At 40.3% G+C, this 25,681-nt stretch overlaps 1 protein-coding gene across 4 annotated transcripts in view; it reads right to left on the bottom strand.

Annotated features, from left to right (window-relative positions):
- Window positions 1–25,338, bottom strand: part of CTNNAL1 (catenin alpha like 1) — a 60,372-nt gene extending 35,034 nt beyond the window's left edge. Inside the window, exons 1-5 of one of the 4 annotated variants that reach the window (XM_073876600.1) lie at window positions 25,126–25,214; window positions 21,341–21,428; window positions 10,363–10,552; window positions 3,299–3,486; window positions 1,539–1,658 (exon numbers count right to left, since the gene is read on the bottom strand). In XM_073876600.1, the coding sequence (XP_073732701.1) occupies window positions 1,539–1,658; window positions 3,299–3,486; window positions 10,363–10,552; window positions 21,341–21,361 (519 nt within the window). In that variant the 5' untranslated portion in view covers window positions 21,362–21,428; window positions 25,126–25,214. Of the gene's footprint in view, window positions 1–1,538; window positions 1,659–3,298; window positions 3,487–10,362; window positions 10,553–21,340; window positions 21,429–25,125 lie in introns of all 4 variants that reach the window. The other 3 variants (XM_073876599.1, XM_025888428.2, XM_073876601.1) reach the window with 3 other exon arrangements.
- Window positions 25,339–25,681: the final 343 nt, after the last annotated feature.

Genomic DNA, 25,681 nt, shown 5'->3' with positions numbered 1-25,681 from the left:
CCCCTGCTCTGAAACAGTCTTAAGATGTTTCTCGGATCTATCATTTTCTCCAACTAGATTATGAAGTCTGGAGCAGGCACCATGCTTTCAATTATTTTCTTTTAGTTTCTCTTCATAGAGCCCTTGATAGGATATGTGCTATTGCAGAAAGCACCTAAATAGTGTGATCAAATCTAGAACCAAATACTCTTATAATAATTTGGTCATGGCCATCTAAATCAGAGGTCAGCAGCCATTTTCAACAAAAGGCCAGATAATAAATTTTTCAGGCTTTCTGGGTCAGAGTCTGAAACAACTACTTAATTCTGCCATTGCAGTGTGAAAGCCACCCTGAGACAATCCATAAACAAACTAACATGGCCGTGTCCCAACAAAACTTTACTTATGGGCACTGAAATTTGAATTACACAAAATTTTCACCTGTCACATTAGTCAGTCTTTCCATTTGTGGGTTGTAGGCCATACAAGACACCATCTATTGTATAGTGATAACAAATGAGCAAAAAAGAGGGCATCTCAATCTGTTAGAGAGGGCTAGTCCCCAGGACAAAAAGAGGCCTCCATAAAACCCAGACGGTCCAGGAAGCACTAGGTGAAGCATACAAACCAGCCTGCCATTTTCCAGGCCAATACCCATCTTCCAACTCCAGCTACAACCCGGAAAGTTCACATCCAAAATGATGATACTCTATAGGACTACACCAAAACATCTCAAGAGGTCCCTTATTACATATCTAACCTGCTGACAAGATGAACTCATGCATGAATACCCCAACAAAAGAAAGTCAAGTCTTAAATATAATATGGTCTTCTACCTCCCTAAATTTTGGGGGCTTATAGTCTAAATTGAGGAAGAGACCTATAAAGAACTAATATCACAGTGTAGGTTAAAAATTACAGGCTCCAAAATCAGATATAATGAAGTTCAACCTGCTAGATGAGTGACCTTGGGAAAGTTTATTATCCTCTCAGGTTCTATCTCCTCAGGTGTAAAACAGTAATAACAATACCTGTCTTACAGGAATGTTTTCAAAATTAATGAGATCATGTGTATCAAGTACCTAACACATAGCTAATGCAGATAAATAATGGCTTGACTTATTACTACTGATTCTAATGGAGAAAACTGACAGAAATAGATAACAGCAGAATAATACATAACACGTTACAAAAACAGAAATAGAATAAAATACTAACAGAATATATATGATGACTCAATTTATTTGCCTGAGCCCTGGTAGAAGAGTCAAATGTATTTTCCTAAAAGAGGAAGTACTAGATCTGAGCCCTGAAGGCAAATATGACCTTTCCTAGTGTGTGTGGTAAGAACATATTTAACTATTACATGTATGCAAAAAAAAAAAAAGTCACGTGAATTTACTTACTTTATCCTAGCTCCTTTATGAAAGGCTTTCAACACCAAGGTTATAAATTTAATAAGCAAATAAACCAACCCAGATGACCACAAAGATCACACCTCCATCCAAATGAAAAAGTATGCATGTATTTGAAAATGTTTCGATGTGGTAAACACATACATTTTGTCTATCTCCAGTTAGATGTGCAAACTCCACCATTTCATTTCCAAATTGACTGAATATTTGGACAAACTCCTGAAAGCTATTTACTTTCTCTAGTCTTTCCATAGTTGCAAGAACCTGCAAAACAGAGAATATTTGATTGTCAGGTGTAGACATGAAAGAGACTGAGATGTCAAGGGTGAATAGAGAGGAAAAAGGAGAAACTCTGAATTCTAGGGGAGAGCTGAGAAGGAGTCGTCACAGGGGAAGACAGGGAAGGGGGAGCCCAGCGAAGCAGAAGCACATCCAAAGGTTAGAATCGTCTAGGGAGTGATTTGTCTTTACAATGGGGAGACCCAAGCTTACTTGAAAATTAAAAGGAAAAAGAGTACAAGAAACACCTCGAGGTACAAGAGAGATCATTTATGTAGCAAAGTCTGGAGAAGGTGGACGTGTGCAGGACAGAGGTAACCCAGTCTTCAGAGAACTAGGGAGACGGGTGACAAAGGTAATACACAGAGGCCTGAAGGTTCGCTGTGGGGAACCCCATTCTTCCCAAGAAAGTGGAAGGAAGGTCACCTGCACAGCGAGGAGTGGAAAGGAAGGTGCGGTGCTTCGAGAGCAGGAAAGCAGTATGGATCAGTCAGGAATCGCCTGTGTTGAATAAATTAATTGCCAAGAGGCTTTGGGTAGCCAGGGGCAAAAAAAATGAGAAACCTATAGTAAGAGCCAACAGACAATGTTAGGTGTTTTCTTGATATTAAAAGTAAAGTAAATAGATGTGAAACATATTTTCAAATACTTTTCTCTAAAATAATAGTACTGGATTAGCTTTCGTCAGACCAAGATAGGTAAAGAAAACACAGATATCCTGTGTTTACTTTTGAAAATGAGGATATGATGGCTGTTTGGCACGTTAATCTGCCCTGGCAGCTCAGGAAGTCCAGGCGACTAGCACAGATAAGGCAGATTGCTACCACTGAGCAGAAACTCCATCTTTCAAAGAGATAGGGGTTTTTTTCCTATCACTCCAGTACTGCCCGATCCACCTCTCCAATTTCTTTTTTGCTTGAAACTCACACCCTTTAGTTCACTCAACACCCATCAGGTAGTTTTGTCCTCAAACCTGATTGAGACAATCCATCCCTGGCAGACTGCCCTCCTCCTTGCCTAGGGAATTATCCAGGGAAAGAAGTGACTGTCCATGCCCTGGCTTCCCTGGATGATGGGGGAGCACAACCATTATCTGAGCAACTGGAAGAGTTCTAGACTGGGAGAGTTTAAATTTATTCTGCAAGCTTTATGATTATTCATAACCTCTAGGGATGCTGCATAAAGAAATTTCTCATAGTGTTGATAACTGCAGTTTCAGATGACTGAATTTTTTTAAGCTTATAAATTATTATCTTCTGACTCTGAAAAAAAAAGGTACTGAGGAATTTGGTATTTTTATCAACTAGGTTTCTACTACATACACTGTCATGGTTCTTGGCTTTTCTTCCCAAATTTGTACACATGAAAAGCTTTCACGAATAAACCTCAACAAGTAGATAACGATTTTCTGAGAAGAAATATTATTTACATCTAAATGTTTAGACCCAGTACACACATTGTTTAGGAATTATAGGTGCAGAAGAATACCACTTTTAAACTACAGACAACTGGAGGTAAAACAATTAAAATTGATAAGCATTGCCAAATTACCTGTAATTAACCTAAAAAACGCTTTTGAACAACCCCAAAAGACACAAGTATAGAAACACGAGAAAGACAAATACCTTATTTCTTGATGTTATTATCTGCTTAATGACCACTCGGTCTGCCAGCAACAACACTTTTGTCACTGAAGAAAGAAGTAATCTTGCAGCTTTTATAACTCCTGTTTTATCTGTAAAAATTGTGATCTGGCCATCAGATTCTGGATGATTCAAGCTGCTTATATCTGTAAGTGCTGCAATTGTTTCTCCTAACAAGAAAGGCAAGGGTGAAAAGTTAAATTGGGAATAAGATGCACTTAAATTAAAATCCAGACTTTACTCTTGAAGGGAATGTGAGTAGACCCTTGGCTTTGGAGTCTCATTTCAGGAAGAAACAGCTTTTCCTTGATGAGCACAAGGATTATCGTATGAGGCTCTCTAATGACAAAATAATGGCACATTCTTAAGAACTTTGAGAAATTTGTTGCCTTCACCAAGTTCGCAAAATATTTTAATTTTTCTTCTAGTGATATGGCAAACTACATGATCTAAAAAAGCCTTCTTCTCTGTAAGACCAAATAAGAGAAATCCCAAGGGTCAATAACCAAAGAAGAACCTAAAGTAGGGCAGTAAGCAGTTGCCAAGGCTTTGGCCAGGAGTGAGGGGACAGAAAAGTCCTGGGGCAGGAGTGGTAGTCACTGCCCATCTCCACAGCCTGAAGAGGCTAGAGTTTTTACGAACACCCACGAAAAGAAGACAAAGCTTGGGGCCTCTTGGGAGGCATCCTCAGTAATAAGGGGGCCCAGAAAAATCATCCATAGGCAAAGGGAAATAATATGCAAGTTTATCTGTTGGGCAGCCTGGGCTCTGAGTGGGAAAAAAACAAAAGTATCTCTCCTGAGAACTTAAGACACAGGCTGACTCTGAGGCTTGCTGTTTGAATGTATACTTCTTATGATGCCCAGCATAAACCATTCTACCAAATGAACACCCAACCCTCTAGAACAAGTCTCTTCTCACTATCAAAATGTTGCTATCAAAATGCTTTGATTTCTGTACTAGCAATTATCCATCAATAAAACAATACAAATATTTGTTCTCCTTAAAAATGAAGCCAGGCTGTAATTTCTTCCAAACTTTACTGTTTAACTTAAAAAGATTAAAAAAAAATAAACTTTCCATCATCTTGCAATGTTCAAGGTAATTTTTTACATCCTGTATAAACCTTAGTGCATAGATTGATTTTCTCACAAAAGCCCCCTTGTCAATATTATGATATATACCCAATAAGGCATCAGCCCATAGGCTAAGGATCTTGAGTAAAGGAACCTGAATTTTAATGGACAGGTCACAAGGTGTGACATAATGAAATCAAGATTTAGGGTCAGTCTGGAGAAAGCAGAGACTCAAAGTCAGGGTATTACTCAGGTAGCATTTCAATTGTGGGTATGAAGCAGTAAGGATCTTGCAAGGACAGTAGCTACAGGAACATAAAAAAGATGATTTGGGAGATACCAGGGAAAGAAAATATAAAATTGGTACCTGAGCAGTGATAAGAAAAAGAGAAATGAAAAAAAAAATGGCCTCAAGGTTGTGAACCTACATCACTTTTTAAAAAAACATCAGAAGCACACAGAAAGGGAAATGATAAATTTACTTTCAGACAACAGAAATTTGAAACAACACAGGAAAACCCAAAAGACAAGCCTGTAGATATGGATTGGTTACCTATCATGACAACAGCTGAAACTCTACTAATAGAGGAAGTCTGTGGTAGCCAGCCTCCAAGATGGCTCCCAGTGAGCCCCACCTCCTGGAATTTACTACATCCTTGTGTTGTCTCCTCCCACATCATACTAGGGTTGGTACAGCAGAAGTGATGGCATGTCACTTCCAAGATAGGTTTTTGAAGACACTAAGGTAGCCATCTTGGTTGCTCTCTCTCTCTCTGTCTAAGGGAAGCCAGCTACCATGTTGTAAGCAGCCATTCCTACAAAGAGGCATAGATGAGAAACTCGGGCCTCTGCCCAAAAGCCAACAAAGAAGTGAAGCCTGCCAACAACCAACAGAGGGCACTGGAAAGCAGTTCCTGCAGTCCAGTCAACCTTCAGATAACTACAGGCCCAGCAGACACCTTGAGTGCAACCTTGTGAGAGAGACACTGACCCAGATCCCACTGGCTAAGCCACTCCCTGATTTCTGACCCTCAGAAACTTTGTGCGGTAATAAATGTTTGTGGTTTTAAGTTGCTAGGTTTGGACTAATTTGTCACACAGCAATAGGTTACTGATACAGTTTATACAGCAAAATATACAGAGGGAAAAAAGGTTAGAATTAAACCTTCATGAGCACAAAAAGGGGCAGGAGGAAAAGTATCAGTCTGCAATAGCTTTGAGGATAAAAATGTTTCCTCTCTGCCTCTGGAAAATGTTACTTTTTCCTACAGCTCTCAATCCTCAAAGATACTACATATGAGCCTGTACATATGGCATTATGTAACTTTTCCTTTTTCTGACTAAACCCAGGCATTAAACTCCTCTAACTATGTGGGATGGTAACATTTGGTTAGCTCCACTAACATGGTCAAATTCTTCCTTAACATTATAAAAATTGTTCAAAGTGTACACTGTTCAGAAATTAGCTCCCTAAAAAAGTCACAACACTGTCCTTTTAGCTTCGTGGTTGCCATTTTTAACTTTTATATGTAATTAGTGTTGTGTCTTAATGTGAAAATCTAAAGTCAGTCAATTATAGATACTTACTGAGCTCCCATAAAAAATATGGGACAAGTAAAAATGTTGAAAGGGGGCACAAATTGGGTGGAGTCAACATTACAAAATTCTAGTTACCAAATAAGTCATGGGGATGCGATATATAGCTTGGCAACCATAGTTAATACTTTATTGCATATTTTTTATTTTTTTATTTTTTTGAAGATTTTATTTATTTATTTGACAGAGAGAGAGACACAGCAAGAGCAGGAACACAAGCAGGGGGAGTGGGAGCGGGAGAAGCAGGCTTCCCGTTGAGCAGGGAGCCCGATGTGGGGCTCGATCCCAGGACCCTGGGAACATGACCTGAGCCAAAGGCAGACAGACGTTTAACGACTGAGCCACCCAGGCACCCTGCATATTTTTTTAAATATTGCATATTTTTAAGAGAGTAAATCTTAAAAGTTCTCACAACACACACAAAATTTTTAACTATGTTTGGTGAAAGATGTTAACTAGACTTACTATGGTGATCATTTTACAATATAGTTGACCCTTCAACAATGTGGGTTTGAATGCTGTGGGTCCACTTATATGCAGATTTTTTTCAATAAACACAGGATAGTACTGCAAATGTATTTTCTCTTATGATTTTTTAAAAATATTTTTTTTATTTATTTGTCAGAGAGAGAGAGAACACAAGCCAGGGGAGCGGCAGGCAGAGGGAGAAACAGGTTCCCCACTGAGCAAGGAACCGGATGCAGGACTCGATCCCAAGACACTGGAATCATGACACAAGCCGAAAGCAGACGATTAACCAACTAGGCCACTCAGGCGTCCCCCTTATGATTTTCTTAATAACGTTTTCTTTTCTCTAACTTACTTTATTGTAAGAATACAGTATATAATACATATAACATACAAAACATGTATTAATCAACCATTTGTTATTGGTAAGACTTCTGGTCAACAGTAAGCTATTAGGAGTTAAGTTTCTGAGGAGTCAAAAGTTATACAAGGATTTTCAACTGCACAGAGGATGGTGCCCTTAACCCCTGTATTTTTCAAGGGTCAACTATACATCCAAATATCAAATCACTGTGTTGTACACCCTAAACTAACATAACATTATATGTCAGTTATACCTCAACTTAACAAAATGTAAAAACACAATGCAAGAACTCAACAGAGAAGGAGCCCCTGGCTGGCTCAGTGAGTAGAGCATGTGACTCTGGATCTCAGCGTTGTAGGTTCAAGTCCCACGTTGGGTGCAGAGATTACTTAAAAATAAAATTTTTAAGAAAAAAAAAAAAGAAGTCACCGGAGGAAAGAAAAGTAAAAAATAAATAAATAAGTAACAATTATAATGATAATACTTATTGAGCCCTTTTATGTGCCAAATGCATACATGCATTATACCAAAACACTTCTATAAACACTAACATTACCCCATTTTATTGATGAGAAAACTGAGGTTTAAAAAAGTTTAATAGCTTGCCCAATATCACACTGCTATCAAGTGAAGAGTTGGGACTGAAATCCAGGCAGTCTGACTCCAAAATCCTAGTTCCTTATCACTACTTTACATTATTTCTCTCAAATAAATATTAAATTGTCCAAAGGAGAAATTGATTACTATGGGCTGAGTGGGCTAGAAACATTTCAGGAGTGATTCGAGTTAAGTCTGAAATTTGTACATGTTAAGAGAAAATAAGGCTTCCGTACTACACAACTCCAGGAGGTGCCATTCTCATTCTCTTACCGAAGTGACAGAGGAGGTAGTTCTCAAGAGGGGGAAGGGCACTTCAAAAAGAGACAACAGGGGGAGCCCATGACAACAGATGGCTTCCAAGTGCCGCAGTCTACAGGAGTGCGGGTCGGTGGACCACGTCCTCTTTTCTCACCCTATACTGAGCACAGTGACATCCTACAAAGCCCATAAGGTGAGTAGGACTCCGCTTGCCCTTTCATTCAAAAACCCCTACTCTTGCTTTAATTAAGGGCTGCTATAAAAAAAAAAAAACAGTAATATGTAGAACATCTCTACATTTTCTGTTAAATTGTCCATTGCATTATGTAATGTCTGTTGTATAAGCGCCCACACAATAATTTTAGTGCCAAGAAAGAAGTTGCTCTCCACTTGACAAGCTGGTTTGTTTCCTTTCAACAAACAAGGAGAATTATATAACCCTTTCTTTCCCACATTTGTGTCCTGCCTTCCAGGAAGTACAAAGATAAATTTCATGCTTAATTAGAGTAACAGTGTTGGCCAAAGTTTCCAGTATATTTATTTTCATCTCCCATTGCAATGGATTTATTAAACACGTATCTTTTATTGTAAGCTATTTCAAATCCTCTTTAAAATGTAGGCAAAATATAAATTATGAATAGAAGAGGGCCATCCTTCCTTCCCCACTTAAAATCTATTCACTAGCACAGTGAATGGCTACAAACTCGAGTCAACTCAGTTGAGTTGGTCAACCAATAACGAAGTCCTATCTATTTAACCACCTTAATCAATATTTCATGTATTCTCCCTGTTCTTTATTATCCCTAAGGCATTGCCTTGGCTTAGCCTGGTTTATTGTAAAAGTTTCCATATTAATCTCCCTGCCTTTATCCTCAACTCTCTCTAATCAACCCTCATTTGTTCATTTCTTCCATCCTACCAGAAAGATTTCTAACACAAAACTATGTCTCTTATCTGGCTGAAAATTCCGCAACCTGTCATCTATAGAGTAATAGCTGAAGTCACTCATATAACATACAGGCCCATGTATGATCTGGTTGGTCCCTCTGTATTTACTTGGCTTTATCTCACTTAGGATGATCCTCCAAACACACCTGCTCTTCCCTCAGGGTTGCCCATCTCAGTAAATGGCACCACCATTTCCCTAGCTGTTCATACTCCAAACCTTGGAGTTATCCATGACTCCTCTTTCCGTCACATCCCACATCCAAAATATCAGCAAATCGTTATCAGCTCTACCTTGATAATACAACCAAATGCAACTGATTTTCACCACCTCAAATGCGCTGACCTGATCTAAGTCGCCATCATTCATCAACTGAACCCCTGCAACAACCTTCTAATTGTTCTCTGATTTCACCCTCATGCCTCCTAATATCTACTCTCCATATAGAAACCACCAGCAACCTTTTTAAATATAAGATTATGTCACCACCCTGCAAAAAAACCTTCCACCAGGCCCCCTATCATACTTAGAACACAGTCCAAAGCTCCTGTCTTTGCCCTTCTAGAAGCCCATACCTGTTTCTCACTCTCCTTCTTGCCAGAAGTACCATTCTACCAGATATTCACTCATGTAGCTGGGGCCCTCATTGGAGCAGACTCTGCCGCAATGTTACTTCCTTAGAGGGGCTTCCTGACCCCCTACCTCAATTGTTCTCAACGGGGGGCCATTTTGACCCTGTGAAGGACATTTGGCAATGTCTGGAAACATTTTTGTGTCAGTGTGGGAAGAGGGGAATCAAATGGCGTCTAATAGGTAGAAGCTAGGGATTCTGGTGAACACTTTATAATGCACAGGACAGCCCCACCCTCAACAAATTATCAACAAGTAATTATTCAGCCCAAAATGTTAACAGCATCAAAATTGGGAAAACCTGACCTTTCTAAAATATACCTCCATTGATCTCTTAACCCTTACCCTGCTTTATTTTTTCATGAATAACTATTATATATCTATTCATTTGTTTATGGTCTCCCCCACCAGAATGCAAGCTCCGTGAGGGCAGACATTTGACGGATATGTACACAGCTATATCCCTATGGCCTAGAAGAAAGCCTGGCCTATAGCCAGCATTCAGTAAATCTTTATTGAAAGAATAAATGGATAAATTATACTTCAACAAAGGTGAACTATTTGTATCCATCAAGACACCCCAGGTTCTCTCAGGCTTTTGTGCCACCAGCTATAGAGAATTGTGGGACATCACAAAATTTGAAATCACTATGATTTGTCTGCTATGAGTATAGGAACATGCTAATTTTTTTAAGATTTTATTTTTAAGTAATTTCTATACCTAACGTGGGGCTCAAACTTACAACCCTGAACATGCTAATTTTATTTCCATTTTCTACATGGTGGCAATTAGACTAATATGCTCCTCAAGGGCAGAGTCTATGCCTCACATTCTCCTATGTCTCTGGCCTTTCAATGGTTAATGGCAAGAATAGAAGACACTACCCTACCCAAAGAAAGAATTCAATGTGTCAGATTTAGGATTTGAGCCAAGAGAAGGTCAATATTCTTGGAAGCTAATCCAGGCCTTTAATGTCCTAGGAATCTGTAATCACAGGGCTAAGGCACAGTACACATCTTTACTCAAAATAAGACAGTAACTTGTCATCATATCCAAAGCAATAAAACTGCAAAAAAATAAATAGGCTTTAATATCAATATCACATACCTGCTTGTTTAGCTTCAATACAGGCAATATTTATTTCTTCTTTCAAATCCCAGTTTTCATTAGCTATAGCTTCCCCTACTTTAACAAATCGTCCAACTGCCAAGTTGACGGCTTGTCCTACACGCTGAATTGCTTGCAGAGTTTTATCAGACTTTTTGGTATTATCTTTATGATTAATAAGCGTGGTGATCTAAAAATAACGGATGAAAGCAACTTGATTAAAATTTATCTCAGTATCTTTTTTTTTAAGATTTTATTTATTTATTTGACAAAGTGCGAGAGAGCATAAGCAGGGGGAGCAGTAGAGGGAGAGGGAGAAGCAGGCTCCCCGCCAAGCAGGGAGCCCCATGCGGGGCTCAATCCCAGAACCCTGGGATCATGACCTGAGCTGAAGGCAGATGCTTAACCATCTGAGCCACCCAGGTGCCCCTATCTCAATATCTTTTATTTTTTTTTAAAGATTTTATTTATTTATTTGAGAGAGAGAGAATGAGAGATAGAGAACACGAGAGGGAAGAGGGTCAGAGGGAGAAGCAGACTCCCTGCTGAGCAGGGAGCCCGATGTGGGAGTCGATCCCAGGACTCCAGGATCATGACCTGAGCCGAAGGCAGTCGCTTAACCAACTGAGCCACCCAGGCGCCCCTTAGTGACTCACTTCTAATGAATAAGGTGGAAGCAAAGGCATACTTCTGAGAGTAGGTAATAAAACACATTGTAACTTCCAACTCCCCCACTCTTCAATCTCAGATCAATCATTGTGGGAGAAAACCAGCTACCATATCTTAAAGGATACTCATGCAACTCTATGGAGAGACCCACAGGAGAAGAAACTGAGGCCTCTGGCCAAAAGGTAATGAAGAACTGAAGCCTCCTGCCTACAGCAAGGGTGAACATGGGAACAAATTCTCCAGCCTCAGTCAAGCCTTCAGATTACCGTGGGTCCAGCCAACATCTTGATTTCCGTCTCACAAAAGACCTTAATCCAAAACTACCAGGTAAACCATCCCAGAATTCTTGACCCACAGAAACTATGAGATGATAAATATTTATTGTATTAAGGCACTAAATCTGGGGTAATTTGTTATGTATTAATGGATAACAAATACATGTTTTAGTATCTGGAACTGGAGCAATGCTGTAACAAAACCCAAAATGTGGGAGTGGCTTCGACATCAGGCCTTGGAAGCTCATGAATGGACTTTGAGGAGTTAGTAAAAGCCAGAGAGTGCTGAATGAACTTTATAGAAGTATGGTGACCACTGAGAAGCTATGGGTGAAGGCTTAAAGGGAAATGAGAAAAATCTTATTGGAAACTGGAGAAAAGAGGATCTTTATTATGTAATGGCAGAAAAATCACCCCAGGAATGTGTAAATTACAGAATATACCTAATGAACTGGGTGATCTAGCTAAGATCTCAAGACAGATTTTGAAGATGCCACTAGGTTTCTTGTTTAAAATGTAAAATATAAGAAGTGAGACAGAAGCTAAAGGAGACACTGTTAAATAAAAAGAAGCCAGGCCCTACTGCGTTTGAAAATTCCTTGCTTCTCCAGAAGGCAAATGATGCTAAGATTAAGAATGGCTTCCAAGCAAAAACAAAATCTAGGGCACTGTCAGGAAAGCAAGGTCTAAAGATGAAGCTAAGAGTGTGACTATAAAATCTTGTAAAGATCTCAGGTGGTGTTCAGAGATGGTGTTCAAGGTGGTGTTCCAGAGATCCATTCACTTAAACAACAGGTCTCCTGAGAAGTTTTAGAGGTATTGTCCTCAGGAGCCCCAGCAAAAGCCCAAGTTAGAGCAGGGCTTATCATAAAGAGACGTGTGGGTATGGTTTGCCTAATTGAGTGAGCCCAATAAGATTCACAGGAGACCCACAAAATTTTAAAGCTAATTATGTCGGGAGGAATGCCACCAGCTTGGAGTGAAGGAGATAGATCAGTACAAAATGAAGAGAGGCTTCTGAATCCCCAAGCTTCCACAGGCAGGGAGCGGGCTGAGAAACTATGCAGCTACAAACATGGGCTACCTCTCATGAGTAAGGAGGGCTCCGAGAGCAGTGCTAAGAGCCATGAAGAATCATTCCCACAGCTCAGGTCTTTGTCAAGGTACTGCTAACATGTGCCTGGGTAGGTTTCAGAATACTGTGAGCCAGTGATTCCTATTCTTACCGTTTCCCATTTTCAAACACAAGTATATGGCAGTTATGCTATGCCTATTCTCCTGTTTGTTTTGTTTTGAGGGGATGTTGTTTTAACAAAAATGTCCATAATGATCATTCTCTGCCTGTCCTACCACTGTAAGTTTTGTGTTTGGGAACAGATAATTTGTCGCTAGAGTTCACAAGTTTTCAGATCAAATGGAACTACACTCGAGGAGCTACATCTAAGGAACTACACATTCTGAAAAATGTGTAAGCCTCATCTGAATCAGAATTAGATGCCAAAATCTTGAATTTCCAGCTGATGCCATAGAGGGATGAGACTTTTAGGAGGACTGGGGTGGAGGTTGTTTGCAAATGGGAAGAAAGTAAACGATCTGTGGCCAGAGGGTGGAGTGTGGTGATTTTAAAATATGTCCACAAATTCTTTGCTATTCCTCCTTCAAGAGGTGGAGCCTCGTTCCCCTGTCCTTGAGTGTGGGCTGAACTTAGTGAATCACTTCTAATAAAGCAGAAGTGATGGTATGCTACATTTATGGGCAGGTCATAAAGACACTCTGGTTTCAATCTTTCTCTCTCTCAGATTATTCACTCTAGGGGAAGCCAATTACCATGTCATGAAGTCACCTGACCAGCCGGATGCAGTCTGACATGACAAAGAACTGAGGGAGGCCTCTGACCAACAGCGAGCAAGAGTCTGAGGTCTACTGCTTACAGACATGTGAGTAGTCTAAAACCAGGCAGATAAGCCACTCACAAATTCCCGAAACACAGAATCTAAGATACTGTTTGCTGTTTTTAAACCATTAAGCATGAGGTAACTTATTTTGCAGCAGTAAATAACTAATACAATCTCAAATGTATGTTTGTTTTGTTTTGTTTTGTTTTTTTTAAGAATACTCCCTTCTGGGGGGAAGAGTGGATTGATAAAGTGGCAAAAGTAGAAGGAGGGAGACCAGTTAGGAAACCATTGCCATAGTCCAGGTAAAAGATGATGTCAGCGTGGAGTACATGGATGGCTCAGTTGGTTAAGCATCCGACTCTTGGTTTTGGCTCAGTTCATGATCTCAGGGTTGTGAGATCGGGCCCTGCGTTGGACTCCATGCTCAGTGTGCAGTTGGCTTGAGATTCTCTCCCTCCTGCTCATACTCTCACGTTCTCTCTCTCTCTCAAATCAGTAAATCAATAAAATCTTTTTTTAAAAATGCCGGCTTGAAATAAGGCAGCAATAGTCAAGATGGAGGAAAATGGATAAACTGGATTGTTTGATGGATTAGACTGGTGTTGTCAAAGATGACCCCTAAACGTGTGGTAGAAGAAACAGAGTGCATTGGCGTAACACTAACATCTCTATGTGGCAGGCACAAAAAAGGTGTTTTTGCACAAATAATCTAATTTAATCTTCATAATAATCTTAGCATGTAGGTACTACTTTATCCCCTTTTTACAGAGAAGGCAACTGACATTAAAAGATGCTTATTTAAGGTCTCACAGCTATTAAAAGGTAAAGCCAAGATTCACAGTCAGACAATTTGACTCTGAGAACATACTTTATTTTTACTGATATATAACTTACATAAAACATTGTCTAAGTTTAAGGTGTACAACGTGATTTGATGCACATATACATTGCATATGATTCCACAAACTACAATAGTTACTTAACACCTTTATGACCTCACATAATTTTTTTTTTTTGGTGGTGGTGGTAAGAACATTTAAGATCTACTCTTTTGACAACTTTTAAGTATATAATACCAAGTTGTTAACTATAGTCACCATGCTGTACATCACATCCCTAGAACTTATTCAGCTTATAACTGGAAATTTGCACCCTTTGACCAGCACCTCCCTATTTTCCCCACCACGTAGCCCCTCACAACCACCACTGGACTGTTTCTGTAGGTTTGACCTTTGTAAATTCCACATGTAAGTGAGATCATTTGGTATTTACCTTCTCTGTCTGATTTATTTCACTTAGCATAATGCCTTTCAAGGTCCATCTATGTTGTAGCAAATGGCAAGATTTCCTTCTTTCTCATGACTGAATAATGTCCCATTGTATATTTATACCACATCTTCTCCATCTATTTATCAATAGAAGGACACTGAGGTTGTTTCCAAATCTCAGCTATTGTGAATAATACTGCAATTAACACGGGAGTGAAAACATCTCTTCAAGATCCTGATTTCATTTCCTTAGGATATATACCCAAAAGTGGGATTGTTGAGTCATATGATAGCCCTATTTTTAATTTTTTATGGAACCTTCATGCTGTTTTCCATAGTGTCTGAACCAATTTACATTCCCTCTAACAGTGCACAAGGCTTCCCTTTTCTCCACATCCTCACCAACACTTGTTTTCTTGTCTTTTTTTTTTTTAAGATTTTATTTATTTATTTGTGAGAGAGAGAATGAGAGATAGAGAGCACGAGAGGGAAGAGGGTCAGAGGGAGAAGCAGACTCCCCGCTGAGCGGGGAACCCGATGCGGGACTCGATCCCGGGACTCCAGGACCATGACCCGAGTTGAAGGCAGTCGCCCCACCAACTGAGCCACCCAGGCGCCCTTGTCTTTTTGATAACATCCAATTCTAAGAGTTGTGAGGTGATATCTCATTGTGGTTTTGACCTAGTTTCCTTGATGATTAGTGATGCTGAGCATATTCTCATAAACCTATTGGCCATTTGTGTGTCTTCTTTCAAAAAATGTCTGTTCAGGGGTGCCTGGGTGGCACAGTCGGTGGAGCATCTGACTCCTGGTTTGGGCTCAGGTCGTGATCTCAGGGTCATGAGATCAAGCCCTGTGTTAGGCAGCATAGAGTCTGCTTAAGACTCTCTCTCCCTCTCCCTCTGCCCCTCCCCCACCCCGCTCCCACTCTAATAAATCTTTTTTAAAAATGTTGAGATTTTATTAGTTTTGCTTTACTTTTTAAAATGTACAGATAAAACTGAACTACCTTTCATTCCCTTCACACTCTCCCGAGGCAGGGTTTGAAGTGACTCCAATATGTATCAGATAAATAGTATTATACTATATCTTTCTGGATTTGCTTTTGTTGTTGTTAAATTTTATAAATTTGAGATCTACATTGATATATGTAGATCTGATGTATTTATTTTATACGAATCAGTCACAATTTATTGATTCACTCCCCTACTAATAGGCATTTTGGTTGTTTCCAGTTTTTGTTATTAAAAGCAGTTCTGCAATAAACAAACAAATGTTCAGTTCCTCTGCCCCCTTTTTTTTTTTAAGATTTTATTTATTTGACAGAGAGAGAGAGACAGCGAGAGAGGGAACACAAGCAGGGGGAGTGGGAGAGGGAGAAGCAGGCTCCCCACTAAGCAGGGAGCCCGATGTGGGGCTCCATCCCAGGACCTGGGGATCATGACCTGAGCCGAAGGCAGGCGGCTTAACGACTGAGCCAGCCAGGTGCCCCTCCTCTGCCCATTTTTAAGTCAGATTTTTTTCTTGCTATGGAGTGGTATGAGCGTATATATATTTTAAATGCTAACCTCTTATCAGATAGATGGTTTGCAAATATTTTATTCCACTCTGTAGGCTGTCTTTTCACTTTATTGATTGCTTCTTTTCCTTGCAGATGCTTTTTAGTCCGATGTAGTCCCACTTGCTTATTTTTGTTTTTGTTACTTGTATTCTTGGTGTCATGTCCAAAAATCACTGCCAAGACCAATGTCAAGGAGATTTTTCCCTCTTTTCTTCTAGGAGTTCTACAGTTTCAAGTCTTACATTTAAGACATTGGTCCATTTACTGGATAGGGGTCCAATTTCATTCTTTTGCATGCGATGATTCAGTTTTTCCAACACCACTTATTGAAGAAACTATCCTTTCTCCATTGGTTATTCTTGGCTCCCTTGTCAAATATTAGTTTACCATATATGTATGGATTTATTTCTGGCCTCTTGATTCTGTTTCATTGGACTACATGTCTGTTTTTATGTTGGTGCCATACTATTTAATTACTACAGCTTTGTAGTATGATTTGAAGTCAGGAAGTGTATTGCCTCTAGCTTTGTTCTCCTTTCCCAAGACTATTTTAGCTAGCTGGAGTCTTTTGTGCTTCTGTACAAATTTTAGGATTGTTTTTCTATTTCTGTAGGGAAAAAAATTCCTTTGGAATTATGATAGGGGATTGCACTGAATCTCTAGATGGCTTTAGGTATTATGGACATTTTAATATTAATCCTTCAGATCCATGAACATGGACTATCTTTCCACTTACTTGTGTCTTTTTCAATTTCTTTTATCAAAGTCTTACAGTTTCTAGTGTACAGATCTTTCACCTCCTTGATTAAATATATTTTTTAAGTATTCTTTTTGCTGCTATGGTGAGATTGTTTTATTTCTTTTTCAAATATTTTGTTGTCAGTGTATAGAAACACAACTGATTACTGTATGTTGATTTTTTATCTGGCAACTTTACTGAATCCACTTATTCTGTGTGTATGTGTGTGTGTGTGTGTGTGTGTGTGTCGTCCTTAGGAGTCTTTGATCCTTCCCCACACCAGATAGACCCTAAGGAACTCTTTGTACCACCTGGAGAACAGAAAACTTAATCACCATTGACTATTACAAACAATTAACTTGGAAGAAACTCTAGAGTGAAAAGGAGTTTAAATTGTGTTTATTACCAAAAGCTATAAATTTTCAATTATATAGAAAAGATCAGCAATTAGACTAAAATGCCAACTATTGTTCAGTTCTGAAACACTTTCATTACAGGCATCCTCCCTAGTGCATAATTAGGTGTGGCTGTCTTCCTTTTACTCGAAGCAGCCTAGAAAATGTTTAATCCAAATACAGGTATACATTTGAAACTGACATATACAGGAGTCAAATCAATTTATAAAATTCCTTATTAAAAGGTTGATTTATATCCTTATTCTCAAATTTTTTTTTAAAAGGGAGGCTCAAAAAGTTATACATGTTGATTATTTTTAAAAAATGGGAAATGGGGTGCCTGGGTGGCTCAGTCAGTTAATCATTTGCCTTCGGCTCAGGGTCCTGGGATTGAGCAAAACCTTGGGCTCCCTGCTCAGTGGGGAGCCTGCTTTTCCCTCTCCCTCTGCTGCTCCCCTTGCTTGTGTTCTCTCACTCTCTCTGTCAAATAAATAAATAAAATCTTAAAAAAAAAAAAGGAGATATAGGAAAGACTAAAGAAATAAAAATTATTCATCATCACACAACCCCATGAGGATTTTGCCATAATTTTTCTCAATCGTGTTTTATACATACCTAAATACACAGTTTTACAAAATTGAGATCAAACTTCATGTGAAAAATAAGACTAAATAGCATTTAACACTCAGGCACTAACCCATGTATTTTATGCAAATTAATTCACTTAATGCTTACATCTCTATGAGGCAGATACTATCATTACCCTCATCTACAGATAAAGACCTGAACTTGGAAGAGGTAAAGAATTTGCCCAAGGTCACAAAGGGAGTAAGTTGCCTACCTGTTAGTACTACACGCTTCTTTCCTCCCAGGATTATGCTAAAGATCAGGGAAAAGACAGTTGATGAGAGTGCCTTGTAAATTTTATGTGCCAAATAAAACTTAGCTATTATTCCACAAAAATAGGGGGCATACTAAATTGGGAGACACAACCTGAAGACGCCCTGACCCGAGTCTAGAGTATGCCTGAATGAACTGGAGAAAGGAGGGCAGAAAGGCATCCCATGGGGAAGAAAGAGCATCTGATACATTGAAGAATTCTGCTGTGGAATAAAAGAATAAGATCTAGGGCTTATTTGATACCTCATTTGATACCTTCTAGTAAAAAGTAGGGCTTATCTGATACCTTCTAACAAAGGGTATCAAGAAGTAACAATCTCCAACAAAGTTTATCTTAGCTGTTAAGAGAATGAACTCTGGCTTATTTTGCCTGGGTTTGAATTCTGGCTCTGTCATGTGACAGTGTGGCAAGTCATCTAACCTTTCTGTAACTCCATGTTCTCATTTGTAAAAGCACGAATAATAATAGTACCCATTTCACAGGGTCATTGTGGGGAATACATTAGTAAATTAAATAAAGTATTTAGAATGGGTCTGGTATATAGTAAACATTACATAATTGTTAGATATTACAGTTTACATTTCCAGAATCTTCTTTCCTCATGTTTGTGATGTTATTTTTATTTTCTAGAATAGCTCACAATAATCTCTTCATTGAAATGGATTTTCTTAGTTTACTTACTTATTTTGTGGAGAAGCAAGAAAGCAAGTGAAAAGCAGGAAGAAAAAAAAAATGGCAGTAGCCCAGATAAATGAACAATGGCTTAATAAAAAATTAAGGGAGCCAGCCTAGTACAGAGAAATTTGTCTCTGGGCTTAAACTCATTAGTGAGTTCTCAAAATAATTAGATATAAAAATTAGAGGTGACTGGCTGGCTCAGTCGGTAAAGCATGTGGCTCTAGATCCTGTCAGGGTCGTGAGTTCAAGCCCCACATTGGGCATGGAGCTATTTAAAAAAAAAAAAAAAAAAAAAGCTAATCAGCTATAGAAACCAGTATGGAAGAAAACACACCAAATTATGGGACGTGTTTTAAAAGAATCAGAAAAAAAGGGCACTTTCACTTATTTTATGTGTTTTATGTTCGCAAGTAAAAAAACACATATATTCATATACACAAATCAGCAAAGAGGGCCCCATACACTCTCTATTCATCTTCAATTAATGAGACAAGGATCCTGAAAAGCCTACAGGACAATACAGAGAGAAACAGACAAGGTGAGCTACCTTAGAAATGTGAGGGGTCTGTACAACAGTGAATGAAGTAAATCTATCACAGACAGGAAACGACTAGTGGGTGGTAGAATAACATTCCACACTAGGGTGGGGTACGTGGCAGACATCCCTCTTCCCTTCCTTGGATAGAAACATTTTAAGACTGGGAGTAGGCGTTTTGACAGGAAGAATAAAATGATTATTATTTTTTAAAGATGGGCTTTTATATATATATATATTTTTTTTTTTTTTTTCAGAGAGACAGCACAAACAGGGGAGTGGCAGAGGGAGAAGGAGACTCCTCACTGAGCAGGGAGCCCGATGTGGGGGTTCAATCCCAGGACCCTGGTATCATGACCTGAGCAGAGGACAGATGCTTAACCGACTGAGCTACCCAGGTGCCCCAAAAACAAAATGATTATTAAGGAAGGTGCAGAAGATGTGTTTGGGATCTAATCCAGGGCATTTTAAACAACTGTCTGAATTAGAAAATATAAAACAAATGAGTATATATAACATATATATGCACAGTATAAAGAAATGGAAGACATATGCACCCAGCAACAACCTTAAGAGAACATTACCAGTACCTCTGACAACTCACACGCCTTGTGAGCCCCTACCTTTTCCACATCACCCACCTCCCTCTCCCCAGAAGAAACCACTGTACTGATTTTGTGCTCATCACTTCCTTATTATTATTCCTTATTATTACTGCACAGATGTTATGTCCCTAAATGATACATGGTTTCATTTTGCCTGCTTTTGAGCCTTTTTTTTTCACTCAACATTATGTTTTTAAGATTCATCCATACTGATAATTACAACTGTAGTTCAATTATTTCGCTGCTGCACAGTATCTCACTGTATGAACATAACACAATTTATTTAAACATCCTACTGTTAAAAGACATTTAGGTAGATTTAGGTAGTTTCCAGTTTGGGGCCATTAGAAGTAAAAAAAAAAAAAATCAACATTTCAATCCATGTCTCTAATACACATGCAGGACTTTCTCTAGAGGATATGGATTTTGGAGTAGAATTGCTGGGCCATAGGTAATACCCACCTTCAACTTTAGATTACATCAAACTGTTTTCCAAAGCGGTTTACTCTTGACATTCCCATTGGCTCCACATTCCTCACCGATACTTGTTCTCATTGCGGTTTTAATTTGTACTCCACTAATTTCTCATAAAATTGAGTATCTTTTACATTTCTTTTAGCCATCTGTTTCCTATTACATGAGATGACTATTTTTACCAATCTTTAATAGGTAATCTTTTTATTTTCAATTCATTGCAGTCCTTTATTTATTCTGGGTATTACCAACCATTTATTGGTGATTTGTGTTGCAATTATATTCTCCCACTTTATGGCTTATCCTTTCAATTTTGGTAAAAAGACATTCTTCATTCTAATGGAATCAAATTTATCAATCTTTGTTCAGAATTTTTACTTCTGGTATATTAAAAAATCACTTCCCACCATGAGGTAGTGAAGATATTGCCCAGTTTTTTGGGTTTTTTTTCCCTAAAAGTGTCACACATTTTCACTTTCATATCAATGTCCTTAATCTATCTGGAATTGATTTTGGTATATCGTGTGAGACAAGGATCCAATTTCATATGTTACTATTAGATAACAATTGTTTTAGCCCTATAGCCCCATTTTTTAAGTTTTTCCTTTCCCCACTAAACAGCAGTGCCAATTCTGTGATTTATCAAGTTTCCACGTATGTGTGGACCTGTTTCTAGGTCTCTGTTCCCTTTCACTGGACTATTGCCTTAATTATGATAGCTTTATAATGCCTTGAAATCTTCCCACTTTGTTTCTCTTCTGGCTACTCTTGGCCCTTTGCTCTTTCATATAATTATACGAAATTATAATTACTTTTTATCAAATTCTACTCAAAAATCCTGTTGAAGTTTTCACTGGAATTGTATTAAATTTATGTGTCTATAACATTGAGTCAATCTAGTCATAAACACAGTACTTCACTCCATTTATCTAGATCTACTTTGGCTTTCAATAAATTTTTAAAATTCTTGGGGTGCCTACCTGGCTCAGTGTGTGGAGCATATGACTCTTGACTCGGGGTTGTGAGTTTGAGCCCCACGTAGGGTTAGAGATTACCTAAAAAGAAAATCTTTAAAAAACATAAAGATTTTAAAAAATTCTTTTCACAAAGTTTGGCATCTCTTTTGCTATATGCATATACTCTTAAGAACCTCTTTTTCTGCTGTAATTTTTATTCTAACTGGTATTTTTTTTAGAATTACTTTGTTTTTGTTTTTTTAATGTAGAAAAATGCAGTTGACTTTAGTTTCCTACATTCAGTGAGCTTACTAAACCTAGTTTTTATGATTTATCTGTAGACTCTCGAAAGTTTTGAGTTTTTCCTTCTCTCTTTACACCTTTCACTTCTTGTCTCATTGCACTGGTTAGGATTTCCAGTTCAGTGTTGAGTAAAAGCTGCAAAAGCACATATCCCTCCTCTTGTTTCTGGTTTTAAAGGAAATATTTTGTTTTGTTTTGTTAAGATTTATTTATTTGAGAGCAAGAGCACAAAAGAGCACGGGGTAGAGGGGCAGAGTGAGAGGGAGAGAGTGAAGTTCAAGCAGACTCCCTGATGCACATGGAGCCCGACTTGGGGCTTGATCCCAAGACCCCGAGACCATGACTTGAGCCAAAAATCAAGAGTCAGACGCCTAACAGACTGAGCCACCCAGGCGCACCAGGAAATGTTTGTTTTAAATCTGACTTGTTGCTATGATGTTAACTGTAGGTTTTCTGCAGATACGCTTTATCAGGTTAAGGAGTTTTCTTTTATTACTAGTTTGCTAAGTGTTTTTATCATGGTCATAATTTGGACTTAATTGAATGTTTCTTCTGCACCTACTGAGAAGAACATGTATCTTTTCTAATACGTGAATGCAGAAAACAATACACATTTGCCTAATACTAACTCAACCATGCATTCTTAGAATAAGGCCAGTAACCCAGAACTTTTTACTTGTAGAGTCAGAAGAGGTTAGATGATTTCTGCTAAAAACTCAATAAATTTTATGATGCTAGTCTTACTTGCTCACCTCAAGACCCTGTCTCCTTTATGGCATCGTTCCTGACTCATCCATGCCTTCTCTGAGCTCTTAGAGCATTTACTATTGATGTTATTCCTTTGACACTTGGCATGTGTTAATTTTTCTATGTCCTGTCTCCCAACTTGATTACAAGTTCCTCAAGAAGCAGCTAGTAAGTACACAATACATGATCACTTAAAATATTCTTGTGGATAAAATGGTGAAACATGAGTTGGATAATAATGCAGCGTCCTTAAAAAATGAGACTTCTGGACATGAATTTTCTAGAAAGGTGAAGTTTTAATCAGCTAATAGTCACTGAAACTTAAAAATCACTTTAAATTGTACTCCACACTTTCCTGCTTTGTTAACAGGGTTCTGGCCACATTTTATTCATTTCTTGATTTTAAGCAAAGTCAACTGTTACTTGTTGAGTACAGTCAATCATTAGGAATGTCAGTTATGGTACTGTGCTAAAGATATAGCTGTGGATACATAACATGTGGGATGCAGAACCTCAGCTATGACCCTGAATGAATCTTTAATAAGGAAGAAAAAAAAACTGGCATTTCCCCCCCTTTAGCACTGACCTCTAGTTAACTCTAAGCAGCAATTCACAGGACTTCACAGATTCACACATTTCCTCCTCCACTCCAGCCTCTTTTATCCCAGAATTAAACAATGCAGAGCTGTAGGACTGATACATTTTTAGCAGTGATACTGTGAAAAGTTACCATTTCTCCAGATTACAACTACTTTCCACCTGGTTTTTCCACTTTGGACTCCCTTCTCTGTACCTACCACTAGCTGACCTCATCACTGCTTCTAATCTCTAGAGAGAAACAGCATATGGTGTAACTAAGCACAGAATCTGGAACCAGAATGCCTGGGTTCAAATGCCAATTTGGCATTTACAGTTCAAAGCCCCAGGATAAGTTACTTGACCTCACTATTCCTCAGTTTCTTCTTCCACAGAATGAGAATAAACACATATCTACCTCATAAGATTGTTATGAGAATTAAAGCAGTTAATATTTATAAAGTGCTTAAACCATGACCTAACATATAGTAAGCAACACACATATTGTTAAATAAATGGATAAAATACTGTCAGGTTGAACTCCACCACTCTCTTATCACTCTTAAAACTACTCCAGTATTTCTCATTTTGGGTTGTGGTCGTATTGGTGGTAGTGGTGGCAGACATAATTTTTTTTTAAAGATTTTATTTATTTATTTGAGAGAGAGAGAATGAGAGATAGAGAGCACGAGAGGGAAGAGGGTCAGAGGGAGAAGCAGACTCCCTGCTGAACAGGGAGCCCGATGTGGGACTCGATCCCAGGACTCCAGGATCATGACCTGAGCTGAAAGCAGTTGCTTAACCAACTGAGCCACCCAGGCGCCCAGTGGCAGACATTATTAACTGATCCTAGCACTCCTTCTCTCTGGTCAGTGCCTCCCTCAGACATGGAAGGGAAGGGGGGGGAGGTGTGTCAGGTGTATTCATTCACTGTTCTGTTAGCCAAGCTAAAGTGACCACAGGTTAAAAAAAAAAAAAAAACTGTTTATTTAATCAGCATAACAGGAATCTAGGGACATGTGTGACTGCTATTTTCAAATATTTGCAGGGCTGGGATGGAGAAGAGACAGCATTTAAAATTCTATGGAAGAGCTACAGGCTCCCCATCACTGAACATGTTTAAGCAGGAGACTGGTGACCAGGTGTAAGGATGCTGTAAGAAAGAATTTTTTAATTTAGAGTCAGATAAACTTTAAGATTCCTTCTACCTCTAAAGTCTTGGCAATACTAGCGTGAGTCACCAAGACATTACAATCTAGTTGTGAGTCACACATCGCCAACGCGCTCCTGAAGGCACAGAATTCTTCACTCCCCACAGTGCTTGGCACATTACAACAGATCGAGGTGAGGAATTCTAGCCCTCAGGCTGCGTATAACTCGGCTCACAGTAACAAAAACTTCTCTAAAACTCAGCGCGTCAATTAGCTGATTCCAGACTTCTTTTACGACCAACAAATACAATAAAGCATACATCCCAGACGGGATTTGGCAAAAAGATATGTATCCGGATTAACTATCAGACAGTGCTTCGCGGCACTCTTCCGAAGCCAGACAAAGCCGCCTGAAGTGAGCGGCAGGTTAAGGGGCAGGGGCAGGCAGGGTGGCCTGGGGGGAGGGGGGGAATGGGAGCCCAGCGAGCCGACACGCGCAGGGGACAGGGACAAAGGCCTCGGGGAAAGCACGCTGGACTCGGAGGCCGGCAGGAGTGCCCCGGCCGGAGTGCCCAGCAGTCGGGGTGTGGACTGGGGATGCAAACGTGTGGGCCCCCGCAGGGTCCTCTCTGCCTCGGGGGAGCCCGCGCGGGGCCCCTCGCTGGGCCGGGGACCGCCGGAGCCACAGCCCGAGGCGGGTCGCGCGGGGCAGGCCGGGTGGCGCACCTGCCTGCCGGGCTCTCGGGTCCGCACTGGGCTCCCCGCCCCCTGCCTCCCCCGCCGCGCAGCCCACTCGGCCTCGCCGCCGGATTTCGGATGGTCCAGATCAAACGCCGCAGCCGCAGCCGCAGCCGAGGCCGGTCCCCCATCCTCAGACAGGCGGCCCGACCCGACGCCGCAGTCCTGCTGCGGAATGTGGGGCAGGGGCTGCCTCCCGCCGGGCCCGACCCGGCCCCGGGCCGTGCGAGCGGCCGCCGCCATCGCGGGCCGCGGCCGGAGGGAGACGAGGGGCCGCGCCGGGCGCCACTTTACCTGAGAAACCAGCGGGAGCAGAGTCTGCTCCACCGAACGAGTTTTGATCTCCAGTCCCGAGTCGAAGGCGAAGCCCGACGGGCCGGCGCCGCCAACGCCGGCCGGGCCCGAAGAGGCGGCCATGGCCCTCGGCCCGTCGCGCAGCCGGGAAGCCGCGCCACTGCGGGCCCGCCGCCCGCCAGCCCGCCAGCACGCCCGCGGCGGCGGCAATGCTACCGCGCCGCCCGAGGCCCCGCCCCCAGCCGAGCCACGCCCCCGGGCAGCCACGCCCCCACGCGCTCGGGTCTAGGGTCTGCCCTGCAACCCCGCTGGGTCCGCCCTGCTCTGACTCGCCCCCGCCAGGACGGATCAAACCAGACACCTGCGGGCCTCCCACGGCTACGTGGCCTCTCACCAGAAAGAGGACAACTATCTCTAGCAAAGCTTTTCGTCCTCCCGGTAGGTGACTCGTCTTAACTCCGAATTCCCATGAGGATTTCTAGAAGCTGAGCTAACTCGTGGAGCAGAATCACAGTCAAGTCTGTAGGAAGGGTCTTAATTTACCCTGAGACAGGAA

Source organism: Callorhinus ursinus, unplaced genomic scaffold (genome assembly GCF_003265705.2).
Source record: "Callorhinus ursinus isolate GAN/ISIS: 27379988/994484 unplaced genomic scaffold, GSC_fseal_2.0 scaffold24, whole genome shotgun sequence".
Lineage (NCBI taxonomy): Eukaryota > Metazoa > Chordata > Mammalia > Carnivora > Otariidae > Callorhinus > Callorhinus ursinus.
Note: the sequence above shows the minus strand (reverse complement) of the source record. Positions and strands in the feature narration are given on the sequence as shown.